The 12,893-nt window shown below is 57.1% G+C and overlaps 6 protein-coding genes across 6 annotated transcripts; 3 read left to right on the forward strand and 3 right to left on the reverse strand.

Moving 5' to 3' along the window:
• Positions 1-772: 772 nt before the first annotated feature.
• SPSK_09987 (ubiquinol-cytochrome c reductase iron-sulfur subunit) lies at positions 773-1,213 on the reverse strand (the record flags this gene model as incomplete). The annotated part of the gene is made up of 1 exon (XM_016736552.1): positions 773-1,213. The coding sequence occupies one exon, from the start codon at positions 1,211-1,213 to the stop codon at positions 773-775; it is 441 nt and encodes a 146-aa protein (XP_016587067.1).
• Positions 1,214-1,446: 233 nt separating this feature from the next.
• SPSK_10064 (uncharacterized protein) lies at positions 1,447-1,794 on the reverse strand (the record flags this gene model as incomplete). Its single annotated transcript, XM_016736622.1, has 1 exon — positions 1,447-1,794. The coding sequence occupies one exon, from the start codon at positions 1,792-1,794 to the stop codon at positions 1,447-1,449; it is 348 nt and encodes a 115-aa protein (XP_016587068.1).
• Positions 1,795-2,448: 654 nt separating this feature from the next.
• Positions 2,449-6,160, reverse strand: SPSK_08361 (DNA damage-binding protein 1; the record flags this gene model as incomplete). The annotated part of the gene is made up of 2 exons (XM_016734961.1): positions 2,449-6,004; positions 6,066-6,160. The coding sequence occupies 2 exons, from the start codon at positions 6,158-6,160 to the stop codon at positions 2,449-2,451; spliced, it is 3,651 nt and encodes a 1,216-aa protein (XP_016587069.1).
• A 1,513-nt stretch (positions 6,161-7,673) lies between these two features.
• Positions 7,674-8,966, forward strand: SPSK_09306 (uncharacterized protein; the record flags this gene model as incomplete). The annotated part of the gene is made up of 2 exons (XM_016735881.1): positions 7,674-8,725; positions 8,795-8,966. 2 exons carry the CDS (start codon positions 7,674-7,676, stop codon positions 8,964-8,966), a joined length of 1,224 nt encoding a protein of 407 aa, XP_016587070.1.
• A 448-nt stretch (positions 8,967-9,414) lies between these two features.
• On the forward strand, positions 9,415-9,954 carry SPSK_09904 (GNAT family N-acetyltransferase; the record flags this gene model as incomplete). Its single annotated transcript, XM_016736471.1, has 1 exon — positions 9,415-9,954. One exon carries the CDS (start codon positions 9,415-9,417, stop codon positions 9,952-9,954), a length of 540 nt encoding a protein of 179 aa, XP_016587071.1.
• Positions 9,955-10,874: 920 nt separating this feature from the next.
• SPSK_08781 (uncharacterized protein) lies at positions 10,875-12,893 on the forward strand (the record flags this gene model as incomplete). The annotated part of the gene is made up of 1 exon (XM_016735368.1): positions 10,875-12,893. The coding sequence occupies one exon, from the start codon at positions 10,875-10,877 to the stop codon at positions 12,891-12,893; it is 2,019 nt and encodes a 672-aa protein (XP_016587072.1).

Raw genomic sequence — 12,893 nt, forward strand, 5'->3', positions numbered from 1 at the left:
TTCCAAAATAAGCATCATCATTGTGATGTGCAGCATGTCTTGATCGTGATTGCATCGTTATGGTCCTCGGCCCTGCCAACCGCCCGTTTACCTGGAGCAAAGCAACTGATACTCGCTCGATCGCCTCACTAGTCCCTCGTCTTCTCATCTTGCTCCCGTCTTGTTTTGTTTTATACGCGTCGCGGTCTCTCGACCTGACCCCACGATTCGGTTTTTGTTCATTCATGGCACGATGTGGCAAGCTGAAGCGGCGGAAACTATCGTCAACAAATGGGTCATGTGAACATTGGTGGCGCTTCGGGTGTCGGAACATGCTACCTCAACTGGGTCACTGCCGCCAACCGGTAATTACACACAGCAGAAGTCGTCCGTGACGCAGACTGAGCAAAAGGGACAAACTGAACAAAGTAAAATATGTGCTTTAAAATGATAGCGAAGTAGGTGACAAGGGCAAGGCATAGTTGTGCAAACCCTTTTCCGCTGTCGTCCTCTGTGCCTCTCGTCAGCTCGCCAGCAAATATGAAAACAAAGCAGCAAACGGGCCAAAAGGGCAACGCAACAAACTGTCTACCACCGACCATCTCCTCCACCAATCCGCTCCCCAGACCGTCTTCCCATTTTCCAATGTATCAATATGTACTCGTACATTTCTGTGTAGGATGGTTGTAGTTTTGTATGTTTTTCTTTCTATTGTTTTTGTTTTCGTCCCTTCTTGATATGCTGTTCATGTTCACGCTCCCATCACTTTCCTTACGGGGGGAAATCGAACCGCTCAACCAATGACGAGCTTCTCGTCCTCGGGGAACTCGTATTGCGGGATCTCCAGGTTCAGCGGCGCCGGGCCCTTTCGTATACGGCCAGAGATGTCGTAGTGGGAGCCGTGGCAGGGGCAGAACCAGCCACCAAAGTCACCGGCCTCGCCGATGGGCACACAACCCAGGTGCGTGCACACACCCAGCATAACAAGCCACTCAGGCTTCTGAACACGGTCAGAGTCGGCCTGGGGGTCGCGCAGGCTCTGGACGTTGACGGCGTTGGCCTCGGAGATCTCGGACTCGGTACGGTGGCGGATGAAGACGGGCTTGCCACGCCACTTGATGATGACGTTCTTGCCCTCGGGGATCGTGGTGAGGTCGACCTCAACCTTGGCCATGGCCAGGACGTCGGCGGAGGCGCTCATGTTGACGAGGAACTCTGCAACACGGGATGTCATGTCAGTATCCAGTTGTCACATCCGTTGTCGTTTCGTCTCCCAATCTTCTCCATCATCATTCTGTCGCGCTCAGATACGGGGCCCATGGCCTGACTCCGGGACCTGGCCATTATCCCACTCCAGTGTCCGGACCATATCCATTTTGCACAACTCGTATCCGGTACCTCGGCACCCAGGCCCAGATCATATTGGATAATGATCGAGCGCACCTGCTCTCATCTTCCTTCCCATCGTTATCTTCCAATTCGATTGCACCTACCCTGGACAGTCGACTTGGCGCCGGCAGCGGACAGCGCGCCGAGGGTGCCGACCATGAAGTAGCCGAACAGCGCGTTGGCGTTGCCGCTCTTCTTGGAGAGGTAGTGGCTGAAGTCGGGGGCCTGTTCGGACTTGGACGTGCCGCGGAAGGGGCTCTTGAAGGTGGCGGCCGAGCCATCGTTGCGCGCGACGGACGTGCTGAAGCTGGAGGAGGCGACGGCCGCGAGCCGTGCTGTTGTGTTGGCCGTGGGCTTCGTTGTCTGCTGGATGCACTGGGCCGCCGAGCGCGCAAGCACGCGCGATGCCGTCGAGAGAGGGGCCATTATGACAGTGTCGGGTGGAGGGAGCGAAAGACGAAAAAAAGAAAATGCGATAGAAAGGGTCGCCGGTGGGAGAGTGGTGCGCGGCGGAACGAGGAGAAAGGCGATGTTCAATTCAATGGGGACCCAGGAAAGGGAGCTTCGAGCATGTCCTGAGGTTTTTTCCGTAGTCTTATTTTTCCCTCTCCCCCAATTGGCACAAGCACACACCCAGAGGGAAACAGCGGGCGGCGGGCGCTTTCCCGGCTAGTGCTGGGGCTTCCAATTGCGGCGTACAGCAGGTAAGGAGAGGCCCAACTCTGGCCTCAGGCATTGAAAATGCAAATTGCGGGCCTCCCATTGGCTACCGTCAGGTGGGTCGCATGTGCTGCTACAGATTTCCGATCCTGCCCGAAGGACAACAGGCCAGAGCTGTAATTCGTAATCGTACTCCGTCAGGCCGAAGGTGAACAAGCCACAGCACGAGCCACACTGCCACACTTGTCGTCTAAAGATCAACGACGAACAAAATAACGAAAATGCATCATGATAAATTCGCTGTCGTAGATATGTACATCATGCTACTGCACCGTCTCCTTTTTCTAACTGACGGCGAACGATGATTGGATAAAAAAGGAATTTGTCAAGGAACCCGAAAAACCGTACCTCGTCTCTAGATCAGTGCAAACGCTTGAGCTCTTCGATGCTGCTACGAAGATCCTCAACGCTCGGGCCCAGACCCTGGGCCACCTGTTTCTGTGTCTCGTCGTCCAGATCCAGGAATCGCTCCAGCATCTCGCCGTCAATAAACCGGATTGGTTCGGCGGCCTCGCGCTCCTGGTTGCGGAATCCGCGGTACGACGCAAAGGACGTCTTGCCCAGGCCGGTGACGGTGGCGTCGAGCTTGGCCTGGAGACGCATCAAAAGATCTTGGGCGGCGGGCGATACCGTGCCGAACATGTACAGGGCGCCTTCCACGGTCGCCAAGAAGGCCTTGGGGTGCACCATGGCGTTGGGGTTGGACTCAACGGAAATCGGCTGCATGCGATTGACCATGTCGCCTAGGTTCATTTCGGACGTGGCGCGCAGTTTGCGACGGTCTTCTTCAGTGACGCCGTTGGCGTTGCGCTCGAGAACCGAGAGATTGCCAAACCCGTCGGCCTCGAGCCAGGACTCGCCTTCAATGTGGCAGACGGCGGTGACCCAGCTGGCCTGGTAGTAGCGCGCGCGGCCTTCGAGCTTGGCGGGGGTGGCAGGCGTTGCCTTTTTCTCCCCGTCATTGTCGTCAACGTCCATGCTGTCGGCGCCGGCAGACGTGCCACCAATCCTGGCCACATCTTTCTCTCGATCATCGTCGTCGTCGTTGCTGCCGCGTGTCGCCGGAATGTACTCCACGATCGTCGTCGACTTCATCATGTCGCCGACGGCGATGTAGTTTCCGTAAACGGCCAGATCAGAAATAAACGTCGCGGCGCGGAACGAAGCAATCTTCTTCAGCTTGGCCGACATATTGCTTGTTTCAATGTAGTCGCTGATGATGACCGTCTTGCTGAGACCCAGCACAATCTTGCCGTCGAGGACGGCCAGACGGCGACAGGGTCCGCGCATTCTGTGCGTCGAGACAATGTAGGGATTCCGCTCGGAATCGACACCGACAACAATCACGCGGCCCTGGCTACCCCCGTCGTCCACAGCTGCTTGGGGTACGTAGCTCGTACCCACCAAGAAGCGCTCGGCAGGGTGACCCTGAGAGTCGAGCATCTCGGCACGGATGACAGACTCCACCAGCTCGCCCTGCTCGCCGTCGAGTGGCAGAGGCCTGCCAATGGTGCGGAACATGGTCTCGTCGACGAGCTTGATGGAGCACGTCGGCACTTCAATGCCATTGACGACATTGGCCCCGATGCAGCCGAGTGCAAAGACTTTCTCGACGGGAGAGTAGGCGATGCGGCGGATGGTCTCGTGCATCTGGATGGTCTGAACATGGGTCTGCTTCTGGGTGTCCGGGCGGGCGATTTTGATGGATGTAAGGGAAGCCACAACGATGGCGTCGGGGAAGTCGTCGCTGTCAAAGGGGCAGACGACGTTGGCATCCTGCGCTGTGACAGCAGCATAGACGATTCTGCCTTCGGAGCCATAGATAAGACTTGGGTGCTCGGTCGTAGCGAAGATGGAGTAGGTGCCGTCCGGTTGAGGGAGGGGGTAGAGGTTGGCACGGCGGGTGCCGAGGACGACGCTCTTCTTGGAGTGCAGCGTGCGATCCTCTTTAGAGACAGAAAAGGTGACCACCGTACCGTCGTCCATGGCGACAAACAGCGTCGGGCCAGAAAGGTGCGTCGGCATGACCTGAGCCAACGCTAGGCTGCGCGGCACGGATGCTGTGTCCTCTTTTTGGCGCACCGAGACGCTTGCCTGCGTGGGCTGAAGCGTCGCAAGATCCACGACGGCAACGGTTCCCACCATCCATGTGCCAACGACACCGGTATCCAGAAACTGCGGTGCAGCATGGATGGCGGCAATCTGATCGTCGCCAAAGTCCTTCTCAGCTGCTAGTGTAAGGCCCTTGTCGATGCGGAGCGATACGAGAAGCTTGCCCTCGATAGAGAGCAACGCCCACCGATCGTTGGCCGAGGCGAGGGAAATAGCTTTGCCGTCTTGTGGCGACCAGCTAGCCAAGGTGTCGCCGTTGTCTCCGTCTGACAGCGTGACAGACTTGGCAGTGATAACGAGAAAAGAATTGTCCTTTGCCCGGGCGGCAAGCAGAGTCTCCTCGTCAAATTGAATGCCTGGGAAGAAGGTCACCTCTTCGACTTCGCCGTTGGCATCAAAGGTGAAAACACGTGTCTCGGTCAACAAGGACACGACCAGCGTGTCCATTTTACCGGACGCAGTCGGCCGCCTGCGGAGCGGAAACAAGGCACGTACATTCGAAAAGTCGCCCAAGATGCCAATGTCTTCGAGGCCTACGCCGCTCCGCACCGACCGGAGACTGCCACCTTTGTTTACGCCGCTCCCAGTAACAATGCGAGCTTGGCCAGACGCATACTCGTTGGCCTTGCCGTCTTCGCGGTTGCCCATGTCCATAATGGTAAAATCGAGTATAGGGCCAATATTAGAAAAGGTCTGGACCAGCTCACAGTACTCGTGCTTCTTCCCGCTGGCCTTGTCGTTGGCAGTAGTCGCCGACTTGCCCGGCTCGTCTGTCATGGTGTCGTCGGTGCTGTCGTCGGTCAACTTGATGCGGTAGAGCTGGGAGTCGCCGTGATGCGATCCGACAAACAACAGGCTTCTAGACGGATAATACACCAACGACGAGGCAATGGACGTCTTGCCAATGGGGGAGACCTCAATCTTTTTGACAACCTGGCCATCCGTGATAATCGTGAGCAGTCGTAGTACACCCTGGTCGTCAGCCAAAAAGTAGTGGGTGCTGTCAAAGCGCGCCCAGGCGACATAGACAGCCGGTGTACGAGGGGTCACGGTCTTTGTCGCCTGCGTCGTATCGTCGATATACACCAAACTCGTCTCACCGACGACGAGCAGGCCGCCGAGGTGTGGCTCAGCCGGTGCGTTGTTGCTGGTCTTGCGCACGTTGTGGCGGCGCTCGCTTTCACTCGTCTCGACGGGGATCAGCAGAGCGGCGCCAATGTCGTCTAGGTCGAGATTGATCTCGCGCTCGCGGGTAGCATCAAAGCGCGAGACGACGGCGTCGCGGTCGTCGGACGTCAAACGGTAGGAGGACAGCTTGGCGTCGCGCCGTTCAGACTGAGACTGGTACAGAAACGCAATCTTGGGGTGGCCCGTCTCGCTGTACAGAAAGGTGCACGCTTTAATAAAGAGCTCCGACAGGCGCACCTGGTCCATCCAGTCAATGTTACGGGCCTGGTCACGACGGGACTTGAGCCGTAGCACGCACAGGACACCCTCCCAGAGAAGCAAGGCCATGTACCGTCCCGAGGGGTCGACGATGCAGCGGTCTTGGCTCTGGGAGTCACGCAGGTGCTTCTCGCCGACATCGTGGAAGTTGTCAATGGTGTCGAGGCCTTGCCTGGCGTCGTCCCAGACGAGGGTAAAGTAGTCGAAGCGGTCGGTACCAACAAAAAGCAGCTCGGTGTCGGAGTCCTTGGGCCGCAGGGCCTCCAGCATAGCCACGGTGCCGTAGATCTTTTGCGAGTGGAAGAGGGCCAGGTCGTCGTGTTCGGTGAACCGCCAGATCTCAATTCGGTTTGCTCGCCTGGCGGAATGGCGGTCAGCTCAGGTCACGTATATAGTACACCACTTGGAGGATTACTTACGATATTACTAAACAGTCCTCCTCCGCTGAGAACAGCTTTATCCGGAGAGCATGTCGGATGCTGCTTGGCCGGTGCACTGGTGCGACGTAGGCCATGATGAGACGTGAGGAGAGGGAGAAAGGGTGAAGGAAAAGGGGAGGAGGGGAGAAAAAAGGAGACGGAGAAGAGACGAGAGGAGACGAGAGGAGGCGGGAGGAGAGGATGGCGGTGGGCTCCGCGGAAGGCGAGGGCTCGACGATACAACACGATACGGGGTGTGAAAGGGACGGAAAAAGGTTAGGAAGAAGATCAACAGGTCGCTGAATACAAGCGGGGTGGGCTTGGTGTGTCAATGTCGAGATTGTGCGTTGTATGGAGCAGACGAGTGGTAAGGACGAATGACGATGTGAGGTTGAAGTCGTAATCACACTAAAACGCAGCTGCTGCCGGAGTTAAAGCGCGGTATCGGTAGCAACTTCCCCGCCAAAAAAAGTACGCGACGGAGACGGGAGATAAAGTGGCAGGCACGCCCCGCAATTGTCCACTCAGAAGTCTGGTAAGGGTGCAACACGCACTCTCACGCACATGGGATGGAAGTTGTATTCCGCCTATAAGAGATAATAGAGTAAAAGTACAAAACTCTGGTGAAACACTGAAGAGAAGTGCACTGTATAAAGAAACGACTGCGCTCTTCTGTATACGACGTGTTCTAAATTCTAAAGTTTCCTGGCGTTTACCCCCAACTAACAAATCTGCTCGCGTGCTCTGGGCAGGATGCTGACCCCAGTCATCTCAAGAGCGGCGCACTCGGACCTGGCTGGGACAGATAACATCATCACCCAGCGCATTGCTATTTTTTAAAAATAGATACGCCAACAGGTAGCTTGAAGAGAGAGACAGGCCAAAGATCCAGAAGCTGGTACGAGTCTAAATCGTCGAGCCGCACGGGTAGGGTACGCCCGTGCCTTTATGCCACCGCTGTAAGAAAAGCTTCGAGCGCAGAAAATGAAATTAGACTAAGTAAATATAGATGTATCGAGAAATTCTCTTATACTGTTAGTAAATCTCGTCCAAATCCAAGACGGAGATATCTGCACTCAGAATGACTCTACATACTCTGTCACTCAAGCCTCTCCAAACACTGCTTCCACCAATCCAAAGCGTGCCCCACTCACGTGGGAGTGTATCGCGCCATAGGGTGCCTAATTCCGGCTGAGTCAGTGGAAGAAATGGAACAATAGGAGGGCTGGACGGGCGCACAGGGGACGCCAGACTGCTGAAATCCATTAAAGTATGGGCCCTAGATGCCGCTCCTTCCCCGCGTAGGGTGTGCGCGCCGCGCCTTCCCACAGCGAAGGCCCCCGTATCTATTCGAGAAAGCAGTGTGATAGAGGCTCCCTATTAGGAACCTTCTTTAGGGCTCGTTCTTCTCGTTCTTCTCGTTCTCTTTTCTGCTTTGAATATACCTTTGTCAACAGCATCGATACGGCCATCGTTACGTCTATTTGATTCTTTCATTCTCATTCCCTCGTCCGACCGACACCGCGCCGTCTCGCCGACGAACGGTCTCTCGAAACCATCGGCCGCTCTTATCTACCCACCAAACACCCCATAATACCGTCGTTCGCTATGGCGACTGCATTCGAGAGAGGCCCCCCGGTCGAACTGGAGGAGAAGCTCCAGCACACGGAAGAATGGACGCGCAGCATCCTCGAGTCGCTTGGCATGTCGTCGGATGCCCGCGGCACCGGTGGTGAGCCGCTCACGATCCCGCTCGACGAGCCTGTCCAGCCGCGCCAGCGCAAGCTGGTCCTCGGCCCTGTCATTGTCGATTCAGACGACGAGTCGGATGCCCCTGTGGCGCCCCGCGCCACGCTCATGAAGCGGCGGCACTCGCAGCGGGACAGCCAGCGCCACCGTGATGCGCTCCTCAAGGGCAAAGAGGGCAGCCGGCAGCGCCGGCGGTGGGAAAACGACCGTCTGCTGCACGTCCCCAATGCACAGCCGCCGCTGCCGAGCGACTGGGAGGTGCACCCGACGCACACGGTGCACTACAACCTGCCGTACCACCTGGCCCAGTTTTGGGACCGCGGGCTGCGCGAGATGGTGAACGAGCGGCGCGCGGCGGAGGCCGTGCTGCGGCGCCAGCAGCTGGTTGCGCAGCAGTCGGGCACGGCTGCGTCGCCCTCGCCCCGGTCGTCGTCCAAGAAGAGCCCCAAGAAGGCTTCGAAGAAGGCCAAGGCAGCGGGCTCGCCAAAGCCGACGTCGCCGTCTCCCACATTTGGCATGGTGACGCGCGACCTGCGGCAGGCCGTGAAGAAGTCCGAGACCATCAAGCTGTGGGTGCGCGCGCTCGAGGAGCCCGTGCGGCAGTACGTCTTTGCGGCCGAGGCTGCGCGGAGGGCGCTGGAGGGCGACGAGGAGACGGTCGCTGCCGAGGCGTCGCCGTCCCTCGAAGACGACGACGGCAGCGACATGCCGTCGGACCCGACGGCCGCCAGCGACACCTATGCTGTCTCGGATCAGGACGATGACGAGCTCGTGTTTGTCGGCCGGCGCACCGTCGTAGAAAAGGAGGCCCAGGCCTCGTGGAAGCGTGTACACCGCGAGGTGGGCAATAATACCGTCGACAGCGGCATCTTGTTCGATGCACTTGGCGACGGCGAAACCGGCTCTTTCAAGTATGTTCCCATCGTCCCCCCCCCCCTTTCCCCTCCTTATCCGCTCTCTGCCACCCACTAACAATATAGACGTTGGATTGCACACTCGCTGTCTGATTACTACGGCCTCACATCACAGTCGACGAACATCGACGCGTCGAATCGGGTTGTCTATGTCTCGCTACGGGACGAGGCCATCCGGTCGGGCGCCGGGCCCATCTTAATACCGCGGCCGATGTGGGAGCTGTTTGAAGCGGCGTGATTCGATCTTGTTGTATGCTATATACTGTCTTTCTTTTTTTCTGTTTTGTGTGTGTTTGTTTTTGTCGCTTTAATTTTCGAAACTTGGAAACACGACATACACCACATAGATTACACGGCAGGTCCTATAAACAACGTAGACAAAGAAATACAACTGCATGTACCTCTCCTAAGTCAATTGCCGATCATGTCTTGCAAACACGTTAAAGGCGGCTTTACATGCGCATCCGGAATGATGAATACATCTCCGTGTGTCGCGCGAAGGATCGGCCTTGGCGTTGGCTCTTGATAAGCCTATTAGAAGCCTTCTGTAATTCGAATTCTGGGTCCTCCCACAATTGCCGAAGCCGTGAATCCTTTCAACGTCTTCATCCTTCGACCCATACTCACTCGCTTTCATTCATGGTTGACTCTCCCCTCTCGTCCTCTCCTTGCCGGCTTCAAGCAAAATGGCTAGCACACAGCACGCCGTCATACCAATGCCAACATCCTCCCCGTTCCGCGTCGACTTTGCCACATCCGAACAAGATCTCAAGGACATTGCGGACCTCTTCGTCGAGTACACCAGCAGCCTCGGTATCGACCTCGCCTACCAGTCGTTTGCCGAAGAACTTGCCGGTCTGCCGGGAAAGTATGCCTCGCCGCACGGCACGCTCCTGATTGCGCGGAGCACTGCACCGGGCGCCAAGCCCATTGGCTGTGTCGCCCTCCGGCCGCTGCCCGCGGGTGAACCCAAAAACAGCCCGCGCTGTGAGCTCAAACGCCTGTACGTCCGATCCGATGCACGCGGCACCGGTCTTGGCGAAGCATTGGCACGGCGCGCCTTGGCGGAGGCGGTGTCCCGCGGGTACGGTGAGGTGGTCATGGATACGCTGCAGTCCATGGCGGCGGCGCGGCGGCTGTACACAAAGCTGGGCTTTTCCGAGACGACGGCCTACTACGAGACGCCCATCCAGGAGACCGTCTTTTACCGGCGAACGCTTCCTTGAGAGACGTTGTAGATCAATTAGGGGCGTTTAGAAACGACATGAAAGGAGGCGCAGTAGACAAACGAAGCATACGAATTAACTAGGCTTTTCGTGTTTACCGAGATATTATGAGCTGTGCCTTTGTTTCTGGCTGACAAACGGAAAAGTAGCATAAACAAGGACCCGCATTGTACGACAGAAGCATCTCTCGCCTTTTATTTCCCGAGCAGATGAGGACACCCTTTCCTTCACTGCGGCAGCAAATCAGGAGGCCGTCAGGCTTGTCTTCGACCAAGAAAGGTAACCCGGAGAGGTCAGGCCGCAAAAGCTTCAGTTGCTGGGTTCGCCCGCTCTGGATAGCTTCTTCCCCGGATTTTACATTTTAACAGTCGTTTTCGAAACGGAAAGCTATGGACAGAGCTCTTGATTGCTTTTTTTTATCTGCAAAAGTGAGATCAAAAGCAACGAGATTAGTTTCCCCTATTTCACGCAGTCAGCACAGCTTTCACTAGACCATACGAAATTCACGCCAGATGCCCTGTGGCGCCCTACTTTTGTCGTACTGCCCGTTTCCGCGGATGTCCCGCCTTTCCCTGCATTTATCTGTCTTGGCTGTACGAAAGTAGCAGGCCAGGGAGGCGCATCTCCGCCCTTTTTACGGAGTATACGGGGCACACGATCGTTGTTCTTCACTTCAGCTTCCCAAAGATGGCCAGCCACCTGCTTCTCATTTGCTCTTCCCCTGTGGGGGGTAAATGACCTTCAAAGGACCCCCGACTTTCCCAAAGCTTGTCTTTTGCTTCAGCATCGTCTCTCACTTCATCTTCCGTTTTCGCATGTTATGCCTTTCGCGATGGATATTCACTTCTGAACATCCTTATTGGTTTTTCTCCGCGCAGCCCTGAGCCTCAACGACACGTACTTGCACACCATTCTGCGCAATGTTTGACTCCGCCTCGGCACATCGTGGACCATGGAAAGATTCAAAGCCTGGCTTTAAGAGCTGGCTCTCATCACGATGGCATAATCCACGGTGGCGTAGGCGCGTCGTCCCCCGAATCGGCGCCCTTTTAATCACGACCGTTCTATGTTATACTGCCCTTTACTACCGCGGCGAGGACTTGGCCTCCCTCCGTTCTATCGAGAGCACGGCCAACAGCACCTCCATTCTCACCGGCGATAGCGCTGACAGCAGCACGGTGACTCCTATTGTCGAGCCGTCCTACCCGTCCGATGACAGCCGATTCCCAGGCGGCTGCATGAAGTTCGAGGCGCGACTCTACAACAAGCCACAACCACTGTCGAAAGGAAAGTACCAGCTCCCGTATGTGCGTCCTCCGCCGGCATGCCGGACCTTCAACCTGTCGTCTCTGGAGGCGCTCATCGACGAGATGCGGACGACCATCCACGACCCGGATTTGTTCCGCCTGTTTGAGAACGCCTTCCCCAACACACTCGATACCATGATCAAGTGGTACGGCTACGCCAACGTTACGGACCCAGACACGCAAGAAGACACGATGACAGACGAGGAGCTCACGTACATCATCACCGGCGACATAGACGCCATGTGGCTACGCGATTCAGCAGCCCAGCTGATGTCGTACAGCAGTCTCCTCGTCGCCGACGACAGTGGCAGTGGAAGCGAAAACACGCCGACACTGGCTCGGCTCTGGCGTGGCCTTGTCAACATGCAGGCCCGCCACGTCCTGATCTCGCCCTACTGCCACAGTTTCCAGCCGCCGCGGGAGTCCGGCATCCGGCCCACGCGAAATGCCGCCTACTCACACAACCACCCGTACCCTCCGTACGACCGCACGCTCGTCTTTGACTGCAAATGGGAGCTCGACTCGCTCGCCTATTTCTTACAGATCTCGGCGACATACTTTGAAAAGACGGCTGACCTTGCCTTCTTTGGTCGCTACAACTGGATCGACGCGGTCACGGCCGCCGTCGACGCGGCGGGCGCCATGCGCGAGGGCACGTACGACGCCGAGGGCCACGCCCTCAGCTCCGCGTACACGTTCACGGGTTGGACCGACCGCGGCTCGGAGACACTCACCAACAACGGCCTCGGCAACCCGAGTGTCTCCAACGGGATGGTGCGCACGTCGTTCCGGCCGTCCGACGACGCCACCATCTTCCAGTTCCTGGTGCCGGCCAACATGATGTGGGCCTCGTCACTGGAACGCGCATCAGCCATCATGCAGCAACTGGCCGCTCTGCCGTCAAGCTCCGGCTTCACCAAGCAGGGCAAAGCCGAGAACCTGACGCTCGTGATGCGCCAGTTCGCGCAAGGCGTTCGCAGCGGTATCGCACAGGATGCGGTCGTCCGGCACCGCACATTTGGCGACATTTTTGCGTACGAGGTGGACGGCTACGGCAGTGTCAATCTCATGGACGACGCGAACATTCCGTCACTGCTGTCGATCCCTCTTCTCGGCTTCCTCGACACCCCCCTACAACAAGAAGGCAGTGGCGTTGACAGGAGAAGTGTCAGTGGTAGCGATGATGTTGGCGTTGACAATGCCAAGCAGCATCACGAGTATGCACAGATCTATGCAAACACCCGCCGCTTTGCTCTGAGTCCGGCCAATCCCTACTTTGCCTGGGGCGAAAAAAGCGGATTTGCAGCTGTGGGCGGCCCGCACTTGGGCCCCGGACGAGCATGGCCTATGGCTTCGATCGTGACGGCCCTGACCACATACATCCACGATGTTGATGGTGGCGATCGCAGCAGCCGCGACACGATTGTCGCTCTCCAGCTTAACATGCTGCTCAACTCGACATTTGGCACCGGTGTTATGCACGAAAGCATCGACACATGGGCGCCTCATGTCTGGACGCGGCCGTGGTTCGGTTGGGCGAATGGCTTGTTCGGGGAGCTGGTCCTAGCCATTGCGAAGGACGACAAGCAGCGGCAGGCGGACGAGCGGCTTCTGAGCCGAAGCTGGCAATGA

Source organism: Sporothrix schenckii (assembly GCF_000961545.1).
Source record: "Sporothrix schenckii 1099-18 chromosome Unknown Cont44, whole genome shotgun sequence".
In the NCBI taxonomy this organism is placed as follows: Eukaryota; Fungi; Ascomycota; class Sordariomycetes; order Ophiostomatales; family Ophiostomataceae; genus Sporothrix; species Sporothrix schenckii.